Source organism: Tupaia chinensis, unplaced genomic scaffold (genome assembly GCF_000334495.1).
Source record: "Tupaia chinensis unplaced genomic scaffold, TupChi_1.0 Scaffold000545_1, whole genome shotgun sequence".
Lineage (NCBI taxonomy): Eukaryota > Metazoa > Chordata > Mammalia > Scandentia > Tupaiidae > Tupaia > Tupaia belangeri.
Window position 1 is genome coordinate 2,914,623 of NW_006160057.1, and position 24,941 is coordinate 2,939,563.

Consider the following 24,941-nt stretch of genomic DNA (forward strand, 5'->3'; position numbering starts at 1 on the left):
CCCTTCTCCTCCATTCTCCTCTCGGGATCTTGAGTACACACACACATGTACCGGTGAGAGTTTAAGCCACCGGGTCCGGGACTCGAACCACGGTCAACTACTTGGGAGCCCAGTGACATAGCCATTATGCCAACTACTGGTCCCCCCAGTTTCTTCACTTCTAAGATGGAAATACACAGATTACCTACTTCACAGGACTGTTATGAGAATAAAGTAGGAAAGATATGTACAAACACACCGGGAAAACCAAATATGAGGCATTATTCTTATAAGGTATTAGTTCTTTCCCTTCCAAATCCCTGTCCTTTAGTGAAGTTTAAAGTTGACATCAGGGGTGGGCAACCTTTTTCTGTAAAGGGCCAATTAGTAAATGTTTTAAGGTTTGGGGGCCATAGGGTCTCTGTAGCAACTACTCAATTCTATTGTAATGCAAACCACCATGGACAACATGTAAACAAGTGAGAATTGAAGTGCTTCAATAAAATTTTATTTACAGAAACAAGTGGAAGGCTAGAGTTGGCACTTTGGTCATAGTTTGCCAACTTCTGACTTTGATCAGAGAGTTCAAGAGTGAGTTCTAGAGTCAGACTTCTGCCTCAGGTTTCCCACCTTAAAACATAATAATATGACTAATTTCAGAGTTGCTGGGAAGATTAAATGTGTTCACAGGCTCTCATAACTGTGCCTGGTATGAAGAATATACCCAATAAATTATTACCATTAGCTTTTATTATAATAGGAAGAAGAGGATATTACCAGGTAAAATTATTGTCCAGCAGGAAAGAATGGATTTTAGGATAAAGTATAACTAGTTTAAAGACCTTTGGAATCCTTGTGTTTCAATTGTACATGTTGTTAATCCAATGCTTAAATGCTTCCAAATTTTGGGACCAGCAGATGGCGTAATGGTTACGTCACTGGATTCCCACATAGCTGACTGTGGTTCGAGTCCTGGACCCAGTGGCTTCAAACTCATGCCGGGGGCATGTGCGTGTCCAAAATCCCAAGAGGAGAATGGAAGAGAAGGGATTATGGCATGGCCATCCCCTGACCGGGGTGAGGGAGGGAGCGGTGATTTCTCGCTTCCTGTCTTTCTGTCTCTCTGTGAGCGTACATGCCTTATAGTGAAAAATCTCTCTAAAAAAATGCTTCCAAATTTTAATATTCCCTTCTGTCCTTTTTATTGTGTTTCTAATACAGTTATTAAATCTCTAGCTATTGATCAAAGTTAATGTTGATACATTTTAGGACTTTCATAGTTTGCATCCACTATGAAATCTTATTTTGCTAACATTAATCTTCGATGACAACTCAAGGAGGTAGATTCCCCATCTGACAAACAGGGACAATAAGGCTCAGAGGAGTTAAGTAACTCACCTAAAGACATAGCAGCAGTAGCAAATGGTGGGGATAGAACTCGAACCCAGCTATGTCTAACAGAAAACGTGTGTTATGACAGCTTAGACTTCGGTTTGTCAAGGCCAATTAGTTTTGCATTGAAGACCCAATTTTACTCTAAATGTAGTAGCAATACCATGTATTGTTATGGTCTGGGGAAACAGAGTCTGGGAATTTTATATAATATTGAGTCGCAGTTGGAAATCAGTGTTTAGGATGAAGGGATAAATGAATAGTCAGAAGGTGTGAATAGCACATTTTGAATGAGGCGATTGCCTTGGACCAACCCTTGGTCTACTTTCCACATCAGTACAACTCTACAGGCCCAGAGCAGGAGGCTGTGTTGTGTGGAACTAACAGTCAAAAAAACTGACTTTATTTCTGCGTCAAGAGCTGTGTGCACTGGGAAGTAGGTTTGTATCTAGCAATTTGTTTACCAAGATGACTTAGCCAATTGGACTCTTTGGCCCTAGCCACAAGAGAAAAAAAGAGAGCAGTGGATAATGTCATGTTTGGAAGTGGCTATTTGTTTTCTGCTAGGCAAATTTTAGCCCAGGTGCCAGTAATTCAGGGCCGTGTTTGAACAGAGGCAGGAGGGAGCTGGGGGAGGGGGACGAAGGTTCTTGGCTCCTCCTGGGTTGCATGGCGTCAGTACTGTGTGGGCAGCCTGGTACTCACATGTCTGCACTGGCTGGCTGCACAGTAACGGGAATGGTTCTGAGCTACTGAGGAAGGGATGGTGGTCACTGTGGGCTGAGACCACATCCTGCCCTTCAGCTTTGGCTCACGCTAATCTTGCAGCTGAGGAGGAGGAGAAAAATAGACTTGCAAGCAGCACCATGTATCAAATCTCAGAGTGGGTATCAACCATGGTTTGAAGGGCTGTGTGGACAGTGAATGGGCAGAAGACAGAGTTGCCTCCTACCTCCCTTAACTTGCAGAAAAAGCAGATTTCTTATCTCCTTGTCCTGTTTGTTCATTCTAGCATTGCATTCATAGTTTTGTAGTTACTTTTTTTGTTTGTTTTTTTTTAAAGACATGGTCTCACCATGTTGCAAGCCTCCTCAGCTGGCCAGCTGAGATCACAGGTGTGTGCCACCATCCGCCATGCCTGGCTCTTATTTTTTTATTTTTATTTTTTGGGAGAGTGTTTTGCTGTGTAACCCTGGTCCACTTCAAGGGCATGATCCTCAGGTTTTAGCCTCCCTAGGTTGCTGGGATTACGGGTGCATGCCACCATGGCCAGCCTCTTAGATTGAACCTGGAGTAGAACTTGGGCCTCCTGTGTGGTCCCAGCCTGTGGTCCCTGCATCTTAGCAGCCTGTGTCATCTGGACCCCACAGTATTGCAGTTTTTAAAAATACATCCACTCATGTCACTTCTTTGCTTGAAATCCTCAAACGTCTTCTCTTTGCACTTGGGAAAAAGCCCAAACTCCTCACCATGACTGACAAGCTTCTCCCTGATCTGGTGCCTCCTTGGCTCCTTTTCTAGACTCATTTTGCAAAGCGTTTCCACACTCGTTCTGCTCTGGTTATGCAGGCTGACTCCCATGCCATGAATAGGCCAAGCGCATTCCCACCTCCGGGTCTTTGATTTGCCACACGCTCAGCTCCATTGCACCCCTCAGTTCTCCATTCAAATGTGGTCTGCCCAGAGCTCAGAGACCTCCCAGCCGTGCAGTACAAGAGCCTCCAACCCCTCTTTACCTTACCATGGTTTCATTGTTCCACTGGTGCATATCTGAAAAGACCTCGTTTACTCACTTGCTGATTGTCTAATTCGGATACACTTTCAAGACAGCAGGGGCTGTCCTGCTCATCTGTCCCCAGTTTAGCACACGATAGGCACTCCACAAATTTTTTTTTTGAAAAGAATTATGTTATTCTTTTTAAATTTAAAAAGAATTTAAAAAGTTGCTATAGAGCATGTGCACTTGCCAGAGAGAGACAGACAGACAGAGAGAGACTGAGAGAGAAGAAAAGTGAGAAAGCAAGCCACCAGGTCTGGTACTCGAGGTGTGGTCATCTGGACCCCACAGTATTGCAGTTTTTAAAAATACATCCACTCATGTCACTTCTTTGCTTGAAATCCTCAAACGTCTTCTCTTTGCACTTGGGAAAAAGCCCAAACTCCTCACCATGACTGACAAGCTTCTCCCTGATCTGGTGCCTCCTTGGCTCCTTTTCTAGACTCATTTTGCAAAGCGTTTCCACACTCGTTCTGCTCTGGTTATGCAGGCTGACTCCCATGCCATGAATAGGCCAAGCGCATTCCCACCTCCGGGTCTTTGATTTGCCACACGCTCAGCTCCATTGCACCCCTCAGTTCTCCATTCAAATGTGGTCTGCCCAGAGCTCAGAGACCTCCCAGCCGTGCAGTACAAGAGCCTCCAACCCCTCTTTACCTTACCATGGTTTCATTGTTCCACTGGTGCATATCTGAAAAGACCTCGTTTACTCACTTGCTGATTGTCTAATTCGGATACACTTTCAAGACAGCAGGGGCTGTCCTGCTCATCTGTCCCCAGTTTAGCACACGATAGGCACGCCACAAATTTTTTTTTTTTGAAAAGAATTATGTTATTCTTTTTAAATTTAAAAAGAATTTAAAAAGTTGCTATAGAGCATGTGCACTTGCCAGAGAGAGACAGACAGACAGAGAGAGACTGAGAGAGAAGAAAAGTGAGAAAGCAAGCCACCAGGTCTGGTACTCGAGGTGTGGTCAGCCATGCGGGAGTCTAACACCTTAACCACCATGCCACCTACTGTCCACAAATATTTGTTTTTAGGACGTTTGTCTTTTAGAATCAAAATGTTATGGCTAGAAATATTATGAACTTTGGAAACAGTTCGCTCCAGTCCTCTCCTGCTATAGATGAAGTGGCTTCTGATAATCGAATGGCATAATCAAGGTTACTGGTAAACCTCTTAGACTGTCAGGCGAGTGTCCACGTGGGGGCTGGTTCCAGGCTGATGTTCCAGGAGCAAATTACTTTCCTGGAGGGTAAGCAGCCTGGGGTCTAGAAAGATGCGACATAATCAGGCCTTCAGAAGCATTGACAAGTAGAGCAGCTTCCTCTGCCTGTTCGTTTAAAGGACAAAGCTGCACCGAGGTTACTGTGAGGCTGCTGCACAACCGTGCCCTGTTATATATAGAATATGGTTAAGAACATAATTTATTGGGCCAGCGAGGTGGCTTAGTGGTTAAAGTAGCAGGATCCCACCTTGCCCACTGCGTGGCGTCCCAGTGGTTTGAAAATCATGTGGGGTGTGTGTGTGTGTGTGCCCCAAATCCCTAGAGAAGCATGGCAAAGAGACCGCAGCATGGTCATCCTCCCTGGGAGGTGCTTTCTCACTTTTCCTTGCTCTCTCTCTCAGTGAGTGCAGACGCCCTCTTCCAAAATGAACAAAAAGAATATAGTTCATCCCTCAATTCCTCCATCTCCTCTGCCGGTGGGGTGCTGCAGCGTGAAGTTTATGTCTGATTGGTAAATGTGCCAGTGATCAGACATAAACTCATTTCAGGCAGGAACGAGCCCCAGCCTCCAGGAGCACCTGCAGGTCTCACGTTCTCAGCACCCAAGCTGGGTGCCTACGGGCAGCTCATGCCTTTTGCAATAACCCTCGGTTACATTAGGCAGCACTTCTGCCAGTGCTGAGTGCCGGGCACAGCTCACACTCATATTTACTCAACGGCTAACACGTGACAAACCTGGACAGTTTTGTCCTGCCTTTGAGCTTGAACACTGACAGGGTAGGAGAGGAGAGATTCCAGTGACATTCATCATCTGAGGCATGCCAAGACAGGGTAAATATTTGCAAGTGATGCTGCTCTCCAACCGAGGACGTTAAAATAATAGGAAGGGGCAGGCCTACACGATTCCTTTGGGTCCTTGGTCAGGAGAGACTTGCTTCTTGTCTTTCATCTATTAATATTTCAGTTACTTTTGCATTTACAATGGTGCCCTGTTCCCCGTTGCAGCCACCTGAGCAGTAACGCTTGGCCTGAGGATCCTGCATACCCCTGCTCCCTCGCTCCACATCTGTTCCAGAGAACAGTTCCATGAGGCCAAGTGTCATGTCGCCTTCAGCCCGACCCTCAGCCTGACCCCCTTTCACTGCTGTTCTGTCCCAACCCCCGGGATCTGCTAATGCCATGTGTCCCTGCCGAGCCTTCTACCTGCCTCCCATCTGGCCAAACCCTGGCCATCTTCAAAGAAAAAGCATCTCAGGTTCCACCTCTTCTAAGAAGCCATCCCAGACAGTTACCGGCTTCAACTTGCTGCCTGTGGAGCTGGGTCTTGTCCCCAGAGTAACTCAGAGCACCTGCCATGCAGGGGCCAGCTCTCGCATGCTTCTCAAGTCGCTACAGCAACCCTGGGCATAGAAGGGAACCTCAAAAAGTTCATGAAAACAATGGAAAAGTATGAGTTTTGAAATCCATGCCTAGTTTTCCCCCAAATCCACATTTTCCATGCATTTTTGGAGACCACCCACTTGGACCTCCTACAGACATCCCTGTGTAGGGGTTCAGGAGCATTCACTTAAAGCAATTTGTAATGTTTGGGGGCCCTAGCAGGAAGATGCCATCAACTATCCAAGCTTTGTCGTCAGAGGCCACTTCCTTACTGGACTTGGGAGGCCTTCATTTTCAATGTCACAGACAATGATACAGCATTGAACACTCTCAGGACCCTCCTTTCCTGGATGGGACAAAGTCTGCTGAACTGGCACTTGAAACTCAGACCACCTGTCCAACTGGCATGTCCCCCCTGTATAATAAGCATCTGACTAAAGCCTAGAAACCCAGGTAGGTTTTTAGTACAACATACATTCCTGAACCTGTGACAGTATATATTTAGATTCTGAATCCGCAGGAAAACCATTATATAGAGCTGGCTGGTAGCATGGTGGCCAAGATGGCTGGGTCCTACATGGCTGACTCTGTAGCTGGCATCCTAGACCCATGGCTCAAAAAACATACCAGGCACACGTGCATGTGTGTGCCCAAAATCCCACAAGGAGAACAGAGGGGAAGGGACTGCAGTGTGGCCATGCCCCCTGGGAGGTGCTTTCTCACTTTCCCTCTTGCTCTCTGTTTTTCTCTAGCGAGCATATGTGCTCTCTAACAAATTAAAAAAAGGAAAAAAGAATGCATGCTGAGATGATTTTTCACTGTTAGAAGTTCATGGATAGGGGCTGGCAGGTGGCATGGTGGTTAAGGCGCTGGTCTCCCACATGGGTGATCACAGTTCGAGTCCCGGACCTGGTGGCTTGCTTTCTCACTTTCCCTCTTGCTCTCTGTTTTTCTCTAGCGAGCATATGTGCTCTCTAACAAATTAAAAAAAGGAAAAAAGAATGCATGCTGAGATGATTTTTCACTGTTAGAAGTTCATGGATAAGAATCCCATTGCGCTTGTCTTGTTTCCCCATTTCTGTGGGCACTCTCACTTCCACGGGCGTCTTTCCTACTTCTGCAAGCACCCCATTACTTCTGTGGTTCTGTGAGCAACCCCCACTTCTTCAGGTAGCCCTGTTTCTGCATACGCCCCTCCGTCTGTTCGTGTCTCCACCTCTGTGGGCCCCTGGACACAGCAGGCTCTGCCTCTCTATGTGTGCTTATTTTGACTGACAAGGCCCCAAATTCCAAGACACAGACACTCCTGCAAAATCGCTGATCAGCCCTCACCTAAGGGCCGAGTCTGCGACCTCAAGGTTAAGCCCACTGGGTGATTCTCCTCACTCACTACCATTTCTGTGGGTCATTTTCAGACAGGCCCATGGCTCTGCCCTTTCGATGTTGTTGCTGTTGCTGGCTGACTTCCTGTCTTGCATCCCAGATAACACTAGCTTTAAGACCCGGGAGGTGGCAGCTGCCCTCCCAGAGGAAGGCCACAGGCTGCATGCAGTCCTAAATCAGTCCAAGGTCACTGTGGCAGAGGGGCACTTCAGAGCCCACCAGGGGCTTGGCAATTGCCTGCCCTTAATTTGAGGCACTGGGTTTAAATTTGAGGCATCGTGCCATATTTCAGCCTTTCATTTGCCAAACCGCCCGTCAACTTAAACTAAAACATATTTCTGGAAAATGCTTCCAGGGGTGGTAGGAATGCAGTAACTTGCGGGAAACAAGTCGAGTGGACTTGGGGTGGTAATGCGGGAGAAATAAGTGTGCATCAGATGAGGCTGGGAGGCCGCTTGCAGCAGAGGGACAGAGATGGTGGTGGCAAGCCTTTGTCCTTCCAGATCTGCTAGCACATCTGAGTGGTTTAGTACAGCTAGTCCTTGACTTTCTGTGATCTTCCTGGGTTCATGATGACGGAGTGGGCCTCATTCTCATCACATAGAGAGAGCCGGGCAAGACCAGATCACAGGTCATCTGGCAGAAAGTGGGCTCGCTGTGGGCAGGCCATTCGAAAAGACGTCAGGGAGCGGGGAGTTCTGAACTGTCTTAAGCAGAGGTATGAGTCGGAGGCTCGATCCAGGCATCTCCTGTAAGGGTGTGTATGTACGTGTGTGCACACGTGTGCAAATATTTCAGTGATGATAAAAGAGGGCAGGGCGGCGGAGGGGAGGCTGTGCTAGGTAAGCAGCCAGAAAATAATCCAGGTTTAGGTTGCGCCCTTACCTTGTAACACCCCCTCCCCCCGCCCCCAGCTAGGTGTCCTTGTGCAAATTACTCCATTCCCCGGCCTCTGCCTCCTGACCTCTAAGATGGGTTAACTCGGCCTACAGAACAGCCTGACTGCACTCATCAATGGAGATGCATGGAGACAGAATGAGCAAACTGTGACTGCTTTGGAGGTTGATAGTTGATGGCTTCTGGAAGTGCCAGAAATGACCTGAAGTCATGACTTCCCAAAATACTGCTTGGCCAAGGTGTTTGGTTCCTCTTCTTCCCCGACAGTGGCACCCTCCTGCTTACCAGAGGATGTCACATGAAGTGGCCTCACACTCAGAGCCTCTTCTCAAGTGTGTCCACCTCGTTTTCCAGCCATATTTAAATGAACCACCCCCACTTATGTTTACAGACTTCCTGTCACATATGATGAGTGCACTAATACACCGCTTGTCTCCTTCAGTCTCATCACAGCTCTGACAAGGGTGCTATTGTCACTTCCGTTGTACGGATAGGCAAGTGAGGTTCGTTTAATGTCCCATATAACTAGTATGTGGTGACAGCCTTGGTGGGTCCCTAGATCCCAAAGCACACGATGCTACCTTCATCGTAGACCAAATGTTCTGCTCAGTGTCTCTGAACAGACTTGAGACCTGGATCAAGCCTCCCTCTCGACTTAAGACAGTTCACAACTCCCCTGTTCCTGGCATCTTTCCTGAATGTCCTGCCCACTTTCTGAAACTTCATCACCCCTCTGGCTCCACTACACCTTGGTCATTTTCAAATTCCACCTTATAATGTCAGGCAGGCAACTTTTTTTTTTTTTTGGAGAGGTTTTCGCTATAGGGCGCATGCGCTCGCCAGACAGACAGAGAGACAGAAAGCGAGAAATCATCCCCCAGAGGGGATGGTCACGCCGCAATCCCTTCTCCTCCATTCTCCTCTCAGGATCTTGGGCACGCACGCACATGCACCCGGCGTGAGTTTCAAGCCACTGGGTCCGGGACGCGAACCGCGGTTGACTACATGGGAGTCCAGCGACATAGCCATTATGCTAACTGCTGGTTCCCAGGGCAGGCAACTTTTAATGAGTATTTCTTGAATCTGCAATTAAGCTGTACAGCAGAGGAAACAATTTTTTAAAGGGTTAGCTAGTCGATACTTTTGGCTTGTAGGCCATAAGGTCTCCGTTACTCAACTCTGAGCCCAGCTCTACCAAGTAGCATGAAGATAGCCATAGGCAATTTCTAACTAATGACTACAGCTATGTCCCAGTAAAACTTTACTCCCAGACACTGAAATTTGAGTTGCACATGATTTTCATGTGTAGTGCAATAGTATACTTCTATCGTTTTAAAAAAACATTAGCAAGGTATACAAATCATTCTTAGCTCATGGTCCATACAAAAACAGGCAGTAGCCTACACTGGCCTGAGGGTCAGTTGTTTACACCTGCTGTAGACGGTAAAGCTGAGGTCATATTATTTGAGCTTTCTATTTTTCTTACTGGCTGGTGGCAGGGCCTTGTGAAAATAATCCAGATTCTGGAGCATTCTGAGTCCGAACTCAAGTTGCAGCTCTACATTTTGTTCAGCAATGTCAGATACTTAATCACTGTTGGTTCTATGCCCTCTGTAAACTGTGATTTTCATGGGCCCTGCTTAGTTTTTATCTTAATCCCATCTTATCTCAATAATGCAGTTTTCTCAAGTGACTCACTAGGGAACAGGGGCAGTAGTTTGGATTAACATTGGTGTTTTCTATTACTGAGCCTCACTGCGGAGAACAAAAGGATTTTTGAAAATGCACAACCATTCTAAACATCTCTTAGCGCCCTGCAAATAGGGAAGCCTTTGCCTTAACTGTATCCGGCCTACCAATTCAGGCTGGGTCTTAATTACCTAGGAAAGACGGCCACATATGCTGAACTCCTGCTTCCTTCTTGAATGGTAAATTATAACGCATTTTGGACTTTATATAATTTGTTCACACTCATTTCCATTATTTCCTCATTACCCTTTTTCATTCTCACATACAGGGATGGCTATCCTACTTTTGTAGGTTTGAGAAATAAAGTGATTGATCTGTGGGGCCAGCAGGTGGTCTGGTGGTTGGGGAGCTGGACTCCCACATGGCTGACCGCGGTTTAAGTCTCAGACCTGGTGACCTGCCTTCTCACTTTCTCTCTCTGGTGAGCATTCATGCCCTTAGCAAACTTAAGAAAACACATAATAATCAATAAAATAAACACATAACTAAACAAAAAAGAGAGATTCATTTGCTGAAGGTATTGCAGCTAAGTACTGAACTTTCAGCCAGAATGTGGGAGGGGCTCTCTTCTGTCCATCACTGAATTTCTGATGGGCCACAGTACACGCCCCAGAAGTCATACCTAGACTTTAATATCTAAGTGTGTCTTACTTAAAAACTTATTACACAAAATATAATGTTTGGGCATCAAAGTAGTTTCTGAGCTGGTGTTCAAGCTTGAAAACTCAAGGGATCACCTAGCATGCACACATACGTATGTATGAGCGTTTGAGAAATTTCTTCCTCCCTCCCTCCCTCCCTCCCTCTCCCCTATTTCTCTCCTTCTTTCTCTCCCTCCCCCTCCCTTTCCCTCTCTCTCTCCCTTCCTTTCTCTTTCTCTCCCCACTCCCTCTCTTTCTCTGGCTGTCTCTCTCTCTCTCTCTCCCTGAAACAGACAGCGAGGCACCCCAACAGTGTCTTTGGACTTGGCTCCCCTCCAGCTTCAGCCGGCTCTGGACCACTGGTACGCCAGTGCCCAGTGTTGTTCAGGGAGGTGTCTGGATGCAATCGGAACCTCCTCCCTGGGTCAGCCTCAGGAAACGTGCTGTGCTGCCACCTGGCCTGCAAGTGTTTTAAAAGAAGCAATGCCTGTGCACCCCCTTCAGTGAACTAAGTCAGAAGCTTTAGGGATGGGCTTCTGAGTCTAATGAGTTCCGTGCAGCAGGACTCAGGACCTCTGGGCCATAGGTGTGTGGGGGGGTTCTCTGAAACCCACTCCTGGCGGACATGACGCTTGGGACACTTCTCCAGCCTGCCTGGGCGCTGCTTAGTCAGTGGACTCTTCACAGTTACCAAGTTCCAGCGCCTGACTGGGGCAGCCCCGGGGAATCCTCACCAGCTCCCTAGGGGGACTTTCTAAAATGTGTTGGCCCTGAGGTATAGGGTAAACCACTTGGCCTTCCATAAATAGCTGTGTTGTGCTCCTTCCTCCCCCCCCTTTTTCCCCTTTCTTCCTTCCTCCCTCCCTCCCTTCTTCCTTTGTTTTTCATTGCCAGAGGATACATGCACTCACCAAAGAGAGAGAAAGAGAGAGGGAGGGAGCAAAAAGGAGAAAGCACCGCCTTGATGGGGTGTCGCCGCACCACAATCCCTTCTCCATTTCTCCATCTGTGCATTGGGCACACATGTTCCAGCATGTTTTCAAGCTGCTGGGGTTGGGATTGGAACTGCAGACAATATGTAGGACCTGCCTCCTTTAACACTAGGTAAAGGGGCTGGCCCAGTTCTGTTTCTGCTTCTAAAGATTGTAAATAATCTTAAAAACATATAAAATTGTACTTAAGTCATTGGGGGTATGTAGGGGAGGGAGGGGAGACAATTGTACCTTCAAGTTAATTAAAATGACAAATGCTATAAAAGTCTTTCTGATTTATAGCCGGGAATTTTGTGATTCCAGAAGTTCCATGAAAATTTTATGCTTATTCTAAAAGTAGCATTTTGGAGGATCAGCAGATGGCATAATGTTTATGTCACTGGACTCCCTTGTTGAGTTTGAGTCCTAGTATAGCAACTTCAAACTCATGCCGGGCACATGCGTATGTGCGTGCCCAAAATCCTGAGAGGAGAATGGAGGAGAAGGGATTGCAGCATGGCTATCTCCCCTGGGAGATAATTTCTCGCTTTCTGTCTCTCCAGCAAGCATACATGCCCTATAGCAAAAATCTCTCTTAAATGAACCAGCAGAGGACATAGTGCTTATGTTGCTAGACTCCTACATAGTCCACTGTGGTTCGCGTCTTGGACCTGGCAGCTTAAAACTCATGCCAGGTGCATGTGTCCAAAATCCTGAGAAGAGAATGGAGAAGGGATTGTGGTATGGCCATCTCCCCTGGGGGATGATTTCTCACTTTCTGTTTCACTGTCTCTCTGGTAAGTGTATGTACCCTATAACAAGAATATCTTTAAAAAAAAAAAAACTCCCTAAAAAAACAGCATTTTGGAATAGTGCTGGTCATCTCTTATTATCATCTCTGCATGTTTCCTTTTTGGAAGATGACAGCCTGGATGAACATGAAGTTTTAAAAAATGTACTTTGGCTTTAAAAGCTTTGGACTTTTTTGTTTTTCCAAATGCCCCCTAAAACTGGTTTAGGCCCTTAAAGAAACCAAGCAATCACTGTAGCATTAAAACACCACTAGGGAGGATCATACACTGGCAAGCTACGTTGCAAAGTTGCTTTAAGGATAAGATAAATATGTGAGAAGTATATTGAGTTCCTAAGAAGAAAAACCTCAAAATATGGTGCCTATCATTAAAATGTTTCAAGTTCTCTATAAAAATAACATATTATTTCTCAAATTACAGAGGACTCTTAATAGTGAAGGGGGGAAACAGATTGTTCTTTCCAAAACAGAAGTATTTTTCCACTGTTTCTGAAGCTAACGACTTTGAGACCACACAGTAGTTTCTCTACCTTTCAAATTATTTAAGGGAAAGGGCTCATCATTTAACAGTTAGATGCCATCAGACACAAATTCTCCATACTGAGTTTTAATCAGGTCTCTCCAGTTCATTATTTTTATTAAAGTGGAATAACATTTGTATTGACTAAATTGAAAAAGGCATTTTAGGAGGGATCTTATAATAATTTGGGGCAGTAGGTAATGAGAAATACTAGTAGGTTGTCGAAAAGTCATGGTGCATTTTTGCACAGGGAAACATGGAAAAACAGTCATGACTTTCCTGACAACCTACTAGTAGCAAACTTAGCATGGTAGATTCTGGCCTGCAGAGATTTATATTATCTACATCTATTTATAACAAGTCACTGAAGTTCTACAGCTACCCTATGAAACTGAGCTAAGTCCCTCTTCCGGAGGAGGGAACCAAGTCTCACAGAGGCTGTAACAGCTGGAAATGAATGGAGTTAGGAATGGACCTCAGGCCATTTTACTTTAAATCCTCTTCTTTTTATACACTGTATTTCCCATAGCAGTTAAGAGTGTGGACTCTCTAGGCCTGAACCTGGTTGATAGTGGTTTGAGTTCCACTTGAACCACTCAAGTGACCTTCCATCTTTTTCCAACTGAAATTTCCTAAGTCAATCTCAGGGACTTCAAGTTCTGGTCCATCTTTGTTTCTCCCATCTCCCTGCTGACCTTAACAGATAATTGACTGGTGGGAGACTCTGTACCCCTTTTAGTTATGCGAGAACACAAATACATGCTCACATGTTACACAAGGCCTGGCTCAAAGCATTCACCCTTGACTTGCTTTTTACATGGAAAAATGTGTCATGACTTTCCTGATGACCCAATAATAAAAGTAAATAATTCTTAAAAAAATAATAATGTGGACTCTAAGACTGCCTGGTCTTCAAATCCTGACTTTGCAACCTTGAACAAGACACTTGATATTGCTGTACCTCTGTGTCTTTGAATAAAGATACTACAAGTACCTATACTTGACAGGGTTATTGAAAGGATGAATGGTGAAACTATACCATAATTGCATGGTATGGATTTCCACTATTATAGTCCTCATTCCTGTGCTTTCTTTTCAGTTCTTGTGAAAGGTAAAGCAGGTAAGAGGAAAACCCACCTAAAAACTATTTGGATGATCAGTTTGTAACAGGACTTCATCAGATCTAGCACCAAGGAGATGGCGTTATTCATATTCTCAGCAACTTCTTGGACCTGTTTCCAACCAGCCTGGACTAGACTGTGGGTTTTATTGGGACTAGCTGACCTCCCGGCACTGGCAGGCACACTGCACGACATAAACATGTCATCCAACCTGCTCTTTTCACCCCTTTAGGACAGACCTGCTCATGTGGTCTGGGCTCAGCTCAGAGTTTCTCACCTGCTTTGGGCAGGCCCGGGTTTTACTGTCAGGTCAGTTTGCATCGTCAAGCCTGCATCTGCCCATATGACAGATGAGTGATCCCAGCCCCAAGGGGTTTGAATGTCATGATGCTGGCTAAGCCTCCACAGTCATCTGACTCAGTGACACAGCACTGAGAAGCACAATCCAGGAAAGAGAACATAAAAACCAAACCAACCAACACCCACATGGGAAAAATTCCCTCCTACTCCTGAGCCTAAAACTCAAACAGCTGCTACCTCCCAGGTTGAGTCACCAACAAACAGGCACAAGGGAGTTGGTGGGGTGGGGGAAGAAACAATATATCAATTACGAAAATCAGTGACTTGAAAGTCATGGTTAAGCTTACTTGTTTTCTTCATCATGACTGTTTTGCTAAAGCTTATTAATTTCTTTTTTTTTTTTTTTTGCTACAGGGCGCGTGTGCTCGCCAGACAGAGAGAGAGAGACAGAGAGACAGAAGGCGAGAAATCACCCCCCAGGGAGGATGGTCACGCCGCAATCCCTTCTCCTCCATTCTCCTCTCAGGATCTTGGGCACGCACGAGTTTAAGCCACCAGGTCCGGGACTCGAACCGCAGTTGACTACGTGGGAGTCCAGCGACATAGCCATTACGCTAACTGCTGGCCCCAATTTCTTCTTTTTTCTTTCCTTTTCCTTTCCTTTCCTTTCCTTTCCTTTCCTTTCCTTTCCTTTCCTTTCCTTTCCTTTCCTTTCCTTTCCTTTCTTTTAAAAGAAGGTTTAAAATGGAAAGCAATAGAGCCAAACAGGCAGTTTTAAGCTTAAGTACACATGGGAAAGAATATTGTTCTCACACAGGGGTGGGAGGGAAGGGAGACATTTGAATTGATCTGCTTTGGGGACCCAAGGATGCCTTGGGGTCACCAGAGCCAGCTGAAGCAGGACACGAAGGAGCGACAACGGGTAGAGGTGACCTCTTTAAATCAAGCCACTTGCTTTACGGTTGGCTTCCTGCTCAGTTCTCTTGCTTGTGTTGTTTCCAGGATCTGTGTGGTCTGTAATGTGTTCCCATTTATCCACGGGGTGGACTTGGAAGGGACTAGGAAGGAGATTTCACTCATTGAGCTATCACGCTGGCCCCTGTCCTTCGGGGCTGAGCTCAAGACTTCCCATAAGGACCCACCGAAAAACGCGTCTATTTTCTGCTGACTTCAAAATTCTCAGAGTCCTAAAGAGTTTTTATGTGTATGTGGCACAGGTGGGAGTTGGGGGACTAGTTCAAGTCAACCAGGACAGATAATCCAACTGAGACAGTCTGGACAGGCCTTCGGATACTTGAGACTTACCCGCACAACGTAGTTAAATCTTCTGGAGTCCAGAATGGCAGTGGAGAAGTCCAGTCTGTTGAAAGCTTCCCCCAGGGTACAATATCCATGACGCTAAACATGAACACAGGGGTTACTCCTGCCGTGCAGGTCTCATTCTCTAGAACAATCCCCCAGAGTCTACTGAGCAGGCTTGCTGCCCATCGTAGGGAACCTGGGCCACTGGCTTCTTTCTGCACCCAGGAGTCCCTGTGAGCCACCGTGATGGGGAATGTGGAGTGTGGCTGCCTTCGCTGGACGGCATGTTGTACCATTTGGGCCTTGCTCTCTGCACACGTCCTAGCCTGGGAAGATCCTAAGTAGTCACTTACGGAGGACAGACTGGGAGCTGGGGAAACGATGTGTGAGGTCGTGATGGCTGGCGACTGCCACATGCTCCCAGCAGAAACAGGCCTACCTGTGTCAACTGGTCACCACCTTCCTGGCAGTGTGAGTGTTTTTTTCTCATTGTGACCATTGGAAGTATTTCTAATGCTTCACGAGGAAGGAAAGGAAGTTTCAGTCTCTTACCTGTGAGCACACAAGGCTTTAGGAGTGGAATCCTGACTCCTGACTGCCTGTGCTCTGAGTATCTGGGTGGTTGGTCACTGGCTCTCTCTAAGCCTCAAGTCACAGGGGCACTAGACGTTCTTTGAGGTCCCTGATAGCACTAGAATTTCTATCATCGACCATATCACCTCCTATCCTAGTGATCTGAGCAAATAAGCACCTGTACAGAGAGGAGGCGCACATAAAAAGGGTCCTTTAACGTGCCACGCAGATGTAGTGATTGTAGCGTGCTGCCCCCCACATCGCACTGAGCAGGACCGAACACGGCTATGTTCCGCAGGACTTTAGAATAATACGGTTGAGGTGTGGAACCTCACTGAATGCTGGAAGAGTCTGCTTAGTCACTTTCCCTTCTCTTTCTCTCTAGCCTGAATTCTGATGGTTGGCGAGGCAGTATCCTAGCAACCAGCCCGCACACCTAAGGAGACGGCCATGGTGTGAAGTAACTGCTCAGTTCCTTCACCCCTCGTCAGGAGTGGAACTGTGTCATAAAGGCAGGGGGGCTCACCTCTTTAGTACTTCCTTTGTGGACGTAGATCCATTTTTCTTGGTGGAAATCTATAAAGACAAAAAAACCCACAAAACCCCAAACAAACACAGTTTTAGCTTTCGTGATGTCTAAGATGGTAAACATGTTTCTTCTTCATTTATTCCAAAGTGTATGAAGTTTTGACCAACAAATACAGTCTTTGCTGACAATCTAAGAGGATGCAAATGCCCAAATTCTGCAATGTATATGCAATGACAAGCTATAGCTTGTCTAAAGCATTCCAAAAACTTTTTTAAAAAATTGCTGTAAGGTACATACACTTGCTGGAGAGAGAGAGAGAGAGAGAGAGAGAGAGAGAGAGGGAGGGAGGGAGAGAGAGAGGGCGAACGAGCGAGCGCACACACACATCTCCCAGGAGGGATGGCCATGCCACAATCCCTTCCTCATTCTCCTCTTGGGATTTTTGGGCACACACACACACACACCCCTGGTGTGTTTTCAAGCTGCCAGTCCCGGACTTACACAGCATAGTTGCCATGTGAGATTCAGCTGCTTAGCCACCATGCTATTGGGTGGCCCCAGCATTCCAAACTTTTGATGGTGTAACAAAGCTTCAAATTAAACAACAAAACTAATACCACAGAACGGTTTGTTTTAAATGCCAAACCTAAAGCTTATGCGAGGTCATAAAAGATAAAAATAGAGCAGATACTGTGAGGAAACCATGCAGTATAGATGGAGTTAGACTAAAATAATCTATAATTCATGCTTATTAATAGAACTTTTTAGACTCGGCTAATACATACAGCATCTAGAAATGTTAATATAGTTAGACAAGGCAAAAGGGTGAGACAAATCTATTTTCAAAGACTCAAAAGCACAGTTCAAGATAAATGCAAACACTGAGATGAACTGATGACCGTGCTCCCATGTAGTAAATACGTTTACTACGCCAAATACAAGTGGTAAGCAGGAAAATCACCCCGACTAGCAAATGACTTATAAACAAGACTATAAAGAACACCTTAATTGAGGCCAGCAGGTGGCGTGGTAGTTAAGGGTGCTGGACTCCCACATGGTCGACTGGGTTCGAGTCCCGGACCTGGCGGCTTGCTTTCTCACTCTCCCTCTCTCTCTCTCACTCTGTCCCTCTCTGGTCAAAGTAAAATAAATAAATAAAGTTAAATACAATAATTCTGAAAAAAAAAAAACAAAACAACCCCGCATATTAATCTTGCTCGTAAAGTGCACAGCCAGGTTGCTAAGTACAAAGATTCCAGTAACGTCTATTTGTACATTTAAACTTTAAGGCTGTTGTGTCCATGAGAGCTGAGGTCCCAACCCACCCCCCACACTGGTCCCACCAAGCACTGATCGTAACTATCTCCGGCTTTCTTCTTAAACTCAAAACAAATGGCTTACACTGAGTTTTGGTTTTGCTGTTCAGCATATCCTTCTTTCTCTTCTTGGCAGCAACATCGTAGTTCAGGCTGTTGAAAAGATTCTCCTTATTGTATACGTCCTTGTTGCAGTAACTATGACAGACAGAAGACAAGAGAGGGTGAGATGTCACATCTATACTCTACTCTGAACGTTTTCTATAAATAACTCCTGGGTTATAAACCACAGAGACAGACATGCTTCTCAAACAAGATAAAACAATAAACTAATCCCTCATAAGAAGTTTATATAGGTACAGGCTTCTCTCTCTTAGGACGAAACATTGTCACCTCTCTGTGGAAGGAAGAGATGGGGTTTCCGCTGCTTTTGAATTCCCTAACAGTGCCTGCCATTGTACTTGACACACAGCACTGGATTCTTTAACCAAGAGCAATGCAGGGAATTACAATATTACTTTAAGCAAAAATAATGACTCGAGGGGGAACAGGGTGACCCCTCAGATCATTATAACACATAATGCCTTCATTTTGCAAAAACATCCACTCTGTTTCTTTTTATAAAAATAGCTTGAGAGAATTCACATACCACATAGTCCACCCATTTTTTTAGAGAGAGATTTTTGCTATATGGTGCATGCACTCACCAGAGAGAGAGACAGAATGCCATGCTGCAACCCCTCTCCTGCATTCTCCTCTTGGGATTTTGGGCAGCATGCACACACGCCTGGTGTGAGTTTTAAGCCGCTGGGTCTGAGACTTGAATCATGGTTGCACTATGTGGGAGTCCAGCGACGTAACCATTACGCCATCTACTGGTCCCACAGCCCAGTGGGACGGTGTACCCAAGCTTCTTCTAACATGCATGCTCCTACCATGACTTTAAAACATAATTACATTCCCCAAATCTGCCTTATAAACTGTTTTTAGGAGCTCTTTAGTGTATAGTGCTAGTTGTGTGCGTTTCGTGTAGTTCCTTAAGCAGTATCAGGCACCATGTTGACAGTTGAAGAACTTGGGTCCTAACTGAAACAAGGCAAGTTAATAATATATAAATTTATGAGGACTGAACAGACACTGAATGTTCCTGTCTAATGCACAGGTTGTTGGAGGTTGGGCACATTCCACCTTGGCCAGGTGCAAATTTCCCTCTGTGGGCTGAACTCTCATTGGTGGGGCTGAGAAGTTCTGTTCTTCCATACATTGCAACTTCAAAGTAAATCTTAGGGGCCAGCATAAGGTGCTGGACTCCCATGGCTCACCCCGGTTTGAGTCTTGGACCTGGTGGCTTAAAAATTATGCTAGGTGAGTGTGCATGCATGCCCAAAATCCCAGAAGGAGAATGGAGGAGAAGTGATTGCAGCATGGCCATGTCCTTGGGGGGGGGGGGCGGTGGGGGGGTGGTGGAGAGATAATTTCTTACTTTCCTTCTCTGTCTCTCTCTTCTTTTCCCTCCGGCAAGCACACATGCCCTATCGCATAAACCAAACCAACAAACAAAAAAAACTAACAACAAAAAGAAATCTCTAAATCGTTTTCACAGAAAGGATGCAGGAAAAATATTGAAGTACAACGAGAAGGTTCTTCACCTCCCTCAACTCTCAAGTGGTAACAAGGCAGGATTTATCCTGTCACCCTGTGAAACCCAAATTGTAAACTTTTGCTATTGAGTCGTCGGAAAAGTCATGCCACATTTTTTACATAGAAAAATACATCAGGACTTTTCTGACAACCTAATATATCACCAGTAGGTTTTCTTTGAATTATTCAAGGTCTTCTGCTGAATTAAAAATGTGATTTGATTTGTACTTTTTTGGACATAACATCTGTATCTTTTTTGGACAAACAGTATGATAAAACTGTACTTCTCAATTCCATTGGCATTATGTAAATAATGGAAAAGAGTTTGAAACAATTTCTAATCTCTGTTAGTTACAATCATCTCTGAAGACGCACTGCAATTAGTATACTAAGTATCCCACTAAAATGCTTGCACACTACACCACCAAGAATATATTTGCTGATGCTTTTCTGGACCCATCAGATGGGGTGATGGATTTGATGGTTATCAACCATTTATTAATCTGCCTTTATAAGGTTATGCTTAATACCATCCATAGAATTTCCCAATATCGTTAGCTTTCTCCTTTTCACTCAGGGAGACAGGGTATTTTTAGGTGTCAGAGTACTGCAGAAATGTCCTCTCTCAGTGGCACTTTCTTAAGCAAGTCGAGGGTGAATGTTTTGAGCCAGGCTTTCTGTAACACGTGAGCATGTGTTTGTGTTCTCACATGACTACAGAGTACAGCATCACCGCATCACCGACCAGTCAATTATCTGTTAAAGTCAGCAGGGGCACGGGAGAAACAAAGATGGACCAGAACTCCGAGTCCCTGAGATTGACTTAGGAAATTTCAAAATAGAGAAGAAAGGTGGAAGGTCACTCGAGTGGCTCATGATGTACCAAAGCTGAGCACGGCTTTAGAAAGCAGAGCTAGAACACTGTGTGTACATAAAACCTCACAAAGGCTTATTTTTAAAGAAAACACACCCCCCCCAACACAAAAACCTACATCCAAATTCTGCCTACAGAGAATTAGAAAATGAAGTCGTCTTTTTCTCAAGCATACATTTAAGGGTTATCAAAAGATTTCAGAGCCTGGCCCATAGATTGCAACTATTCCTTAGACATTTAAAATAGTCATATTCCGTCTCTTTTTCTTTAAATTGAAAACATTCTTCAAAGGAATTTGAGCACTTGCTTGGCTCCCAGAAGCTGCCTTAACCTGCTTTCAGCCCAGTGACTCATTTCGAAAGCTAGTTTAACAGAGTTTTACATAATTGATGATGCCCTCTCACTGTCGAATGTAGAAAAGTTTTAACCGGAGAGAAACCCTATACTTATCATTTGATGTTAGGTTTTAGATTCCAGAGGTACTGCCTGGAAGAAAAGGTTATGGGGGTTTATTTGTGTTGCCTACTTATATGTTTTCTTTTAAGCAATAATATATTCAGTTAGAGCCTATTTTGAGAGTTTAATAATGTCCATTTCAAGGAAATGCAAAACCAATGGAAAATCACAACTGAAATTTTAAGCAGGAAAAAACCACCCTCATTTAGGAATCGCAGCATTTGATTTTATGTTTTAAATAAGCAAAACCATCTCCATGAGGTTGCTTTTTTCACTAACTCAATAATAGCCAGTAAGTTGCTATTTTGTAGTCAGCTCTTACTAATCTTGATTTTCTAGGCACAGGCTTAGAAGAAGAAAAAGGATGCCCCAACCCCCCCCCCCCTCCCAGCCCTACACAGCTCTCAAACACTTTCCAAAATACTTTAAGACAACTTTAGCAAAGGTGGAAAGATTTCAAAATGGGATCATAAATAAGACCATTTTGGCAAGAGATAAAGGAGCAAATGAAAACTCAACAAAAAGCCCCCTATTTCTCATTTGTAATAAAAACCACTCAAAGTGCCCTGCAGAAGGCTTGTGGTTACATAGCCGTGATTAAGACCGATGCCGTTTCTGCGCTCGTGGGCCCCCATACGTTTCCAGATCATCAAATTCACGTGACCAGTCCCGGGGCGCGCGGGTGGCACAAACAGCCTAGTGTACAAAGCTCTGAGAATAGTGCCTGGCACACAGTAAGCACTCATGAAACTCTTAACTATTATTTTTATCCAGAGTACCGAGGCTAACTTCCTGCTTCCTGCTTCAGCTTTAGCTATTCAATAAAGCACCATTTGAGTGGGTTTTCCACCGCAGAGGTGCAGGTTTGGAGGGGCCGAGGCTCAGACAGAGCAGATTACTCATCCTGGGCGTGAGGTGGGGAGGGCTGGGCAGGGCATCTCAACCACCACTTCCTTGAGGCATTCTGGATCACTCCAATTCATGCTGAATTCTTTCCTTGAAATTTTTAACAACTCCCTACCCCCAATTTGTTTTGTCCTTTTTTTCTTTTTTAGATTTTTTACCATAAAGTATGTGTGCTTACCAGAGAGAGACAGAGGAAGGGAAAGTGAGAAATCATCTCCTAAGGAGGCATGGCCACACCACAATCCCTTCTCTTTGTGGGATTTTGGGCAATTACACACATGTGCCCAGTGTGAGTTACAAGCTACCTGGTCTGGTACTCGAACCTTGAGTCAGCTATGTGGGGATTCAGCACCTTAACCACTACACCACCTGCTGGCCCCAACATGCCTCTGCCAGGCCCCCATTTAACACTTGCCATTCCCCTGCTATCTTACACAGTTTCATGCTTTAAGCTTATCTGAAGTTCCTCCATGATGTCAGTCCTGGATACTTAGCTGTGAGGGGATTTGTAACATGGTGCTGTTAGAAGAGGACAGGGCCCTGGACTCCAGGGAGTCCAGACAAGGTATCCTGTGCAGATAAGCTGTAGTCAACACCAACAATAACCCCAGGCTGAAAACCACCCAGTGTACCTCAGCCTCCACTCTGTGTGGGCAGCTCACAGAATGGTCCCTGGGATTAGAGAAGCACACCAGGCCCCTCCCTACTCTTCTGTTTTATAGCTTCCCCGCCTCCCCCCACTTAAGCACCTGCCTTTTGTTCTCATACAAGAGAGGCATTCAGCTTCACCTGTGTAGGCAGGCACTTGCCCAAACCCCGCATCACAGAGAAACATCACCCAGGCCCCAAACGGGATATTTGAGATGACAAACCCAGACCTCAGAAGGCCAACTGCTTTTGAGAAGTTGGCAGACTTCTCATGCTAAGTAGGGAAGAGATTGTTTACAATTGCTGGAAAAAAGAAGAAGAAGAAGGAAAAAAAAAAAGCCCTGTAAACAAACAGCCAGCTGCTTTGCTAGGAGGCTACCAAGTGATTCCCAAACTCTGACTCATCCTCCCAGGGCCACAGGTGGCCACCGCATCAATCACCCTGTGCAGGGTCCGAGGAGGGTGTGTGCCAGCTCCAAAGGTGTGAGGTGGGAAGGGAGTGAGAAGGCTCCTGCAGGGGCCGAAGGTGTGGGAGCTGGCTACCCCACGCCAGCCTAGTCTCAACTTCGGTGGTAAGTGGAAACCACCATTCTGCGGGAGCGAGGCACCATTATTTATTTCTGAAGGAGAGTGACACCCGTTTAGCTCCTGAAGCAGACAGAGGTGAGTATACAACCAGAGGCTCTACTTTGTAATGCTCTCCTCTGCACCCAGTGAGGAGTATCCTAACAGTTACAGTGGGGCGAGCCGGCCAGACATAGCTCTGGGACCATCATGACTGTCTTCTTGGAAAGAATCTGAACTTCTGTTTGGAAGTACCAAACATTAGGTCACTGTTCCTCAGGAATGAGGAGGAGGGGAGAAAGCTTCTATTCTATCCTCTCTCCGTATTTTATTACTGGTTTTGAGAGGTTTTTGCTATAGGGGCGTGTGTGCTCGCCAGAAAGAGAGAGACAGAGAGACAGAAAGTGAGAAATCACCCCCCCCACCCCCCACCCCGCGTGCCACGCCACCGCCCCCCTGGGATCTTGGGCACGCACGCACACGCGCCTGGCATGAGTTTAAGCCACCAGGTCTGGGACTCCAATCATGGTCAATTGCATGGGGAGTCCAGCGACATAGCTATTATGCTAATTGCTGGTCCCTCCTCTCCTCATTTTACTGAGGGAGAATAATTTAGGCATCATTGGTAACAGTCTCTAAAAGACAGCCTGGTGACAAGAGTTGGTCTTTCTTTTTGGTAAACAAATGGTCTACTCTTCTGTAAAGATTTTAAAAATAGTGCTTCCAAGACTCTCCTGGGACTGCCTGGAATATCTCCTCTGTAAAGGTTAATGCGCTCTTGTCGCTCCTGACTGACCCCAGGATTAAATAATTCATTTCCCTTTATTGAGAGACAAAGGGAATTTGATGCATTACAAATCCCAAACAAATGGGAGGCTGGGGGAGGGAGGGTAAAGCCGCCAAAATAACCACATTTTCTTGAGAGTTTCCTTAAAATTTATTGCCAAGGTTTCATCCAAACAACCCCTGGTAAATCTCAGGGAGTGGGCACTGGGCCCAGTTGCAAAGCTCTCCAGCCAAGTTGATTTAAGGGCTCAGAGGCCAGTGGTTTTAACCAAAGAGTGGGAATAGACACCCAAAGGTGACCCCAGCAACACTGATCCACTCTGGACCCACTTTCATCGCTTTTCTCACACACAAAAGCTCAGATTTTCCACCAGACTGACAGGGCTCAGGTGAGACCTCGCTTGAACTAGGTGGGATCTCGCTCACCCGAGCTCGGGGGCCATCTCTACCGCTGACGGGCACACCTGACATGGGAGTGGGCTCACTATGCCGAAGCCGCTGCCCGGAAAGGTCACTGAGGAGGCAGGTGCTAGTGCTGAGTCCTCCCAGATGCAGGGCTTGTGGGTTTCCGCGCGCCGCCTTCAGCCTCGGCCTCCCGCAGTCCCTAGCTGTTCCCACCGCCCAGCCAGTTCCGCTGCCCGGGACCATCTGGACGCCCCTTCCTGGTTACTCATCCTCCCTGCCCACTCCGTGGTCGCCTGTGCGTGGGAAGAGTGTGAGGACGCTGCGGGCAGGGCCAATCCCGTCACCGACTCGTGTCCCGAGCCCTTCCACCCGTCACCCAGAGCCGAAGGGCGCGCAGCCCACTCCCTCGCCCGCGCCCGGCGCCCCGCGCTCGCCAAGAGCGATGCAGGGGTGGTTCGGCAGGGACCCCCGAGGTTGCGCGCTTCAATTTGAGCGTTTGGGGAACAAGATTCGTGATTGTCATTGGCTTCTCGGACCGATCCTAGGCTCTCCGAGGAGTCGCGTCCACTCGAGAAGCTGACCTTGAACAGGAAGAGAAAGCAAATTCCCGGTCTCCCTGCTCTGGTGACCCCTAGCAATCTGGGCGACTCCCTCCCATCCCCCTAGGCGAGGGCCCCCTTTTCACCAGTCCCAGACCTCCATGGCCCTCACTGAGCAGCCCCGGGGCCCCCAGGCCAGTCCGGGGGCCTGTGCGGGGTCGGAAGTTGGTGGCGGGTCCCCTCACCTGCCGA

General features: G+C 46.2%; 1 protein-coding gene across 1 annotated transcript in view; it reads right to left on the bottom strand.

The window, feature by feature from the left end:
• Positions 1-24,941, bottom strand: part of FBXO32 (F-box protein 32) — a 43,328-nt gene that overhangs the window by 17,124 nt on the left and 1,263 nt on the right. Inside the window, exons 2-4 of the mRNA XM_006157534.3 lie at positions 17,956-18,068; positions 16,552-16,601; positions 15,456-15,548 (exon numbers count right to left, since the gene is read on the bottom strand). Of these exons, the coding sequence (XP_006157596.1) occupies positions 15,456-15,548; positions 16,552-16,601; positions 17,956-18,068 (256 nt within the window). The remainder of the gene's footprint in view (positions 1-15,455; positions 15,549-16,551; positions 16,602-17,955; positions 18,069-24,941) is intronic.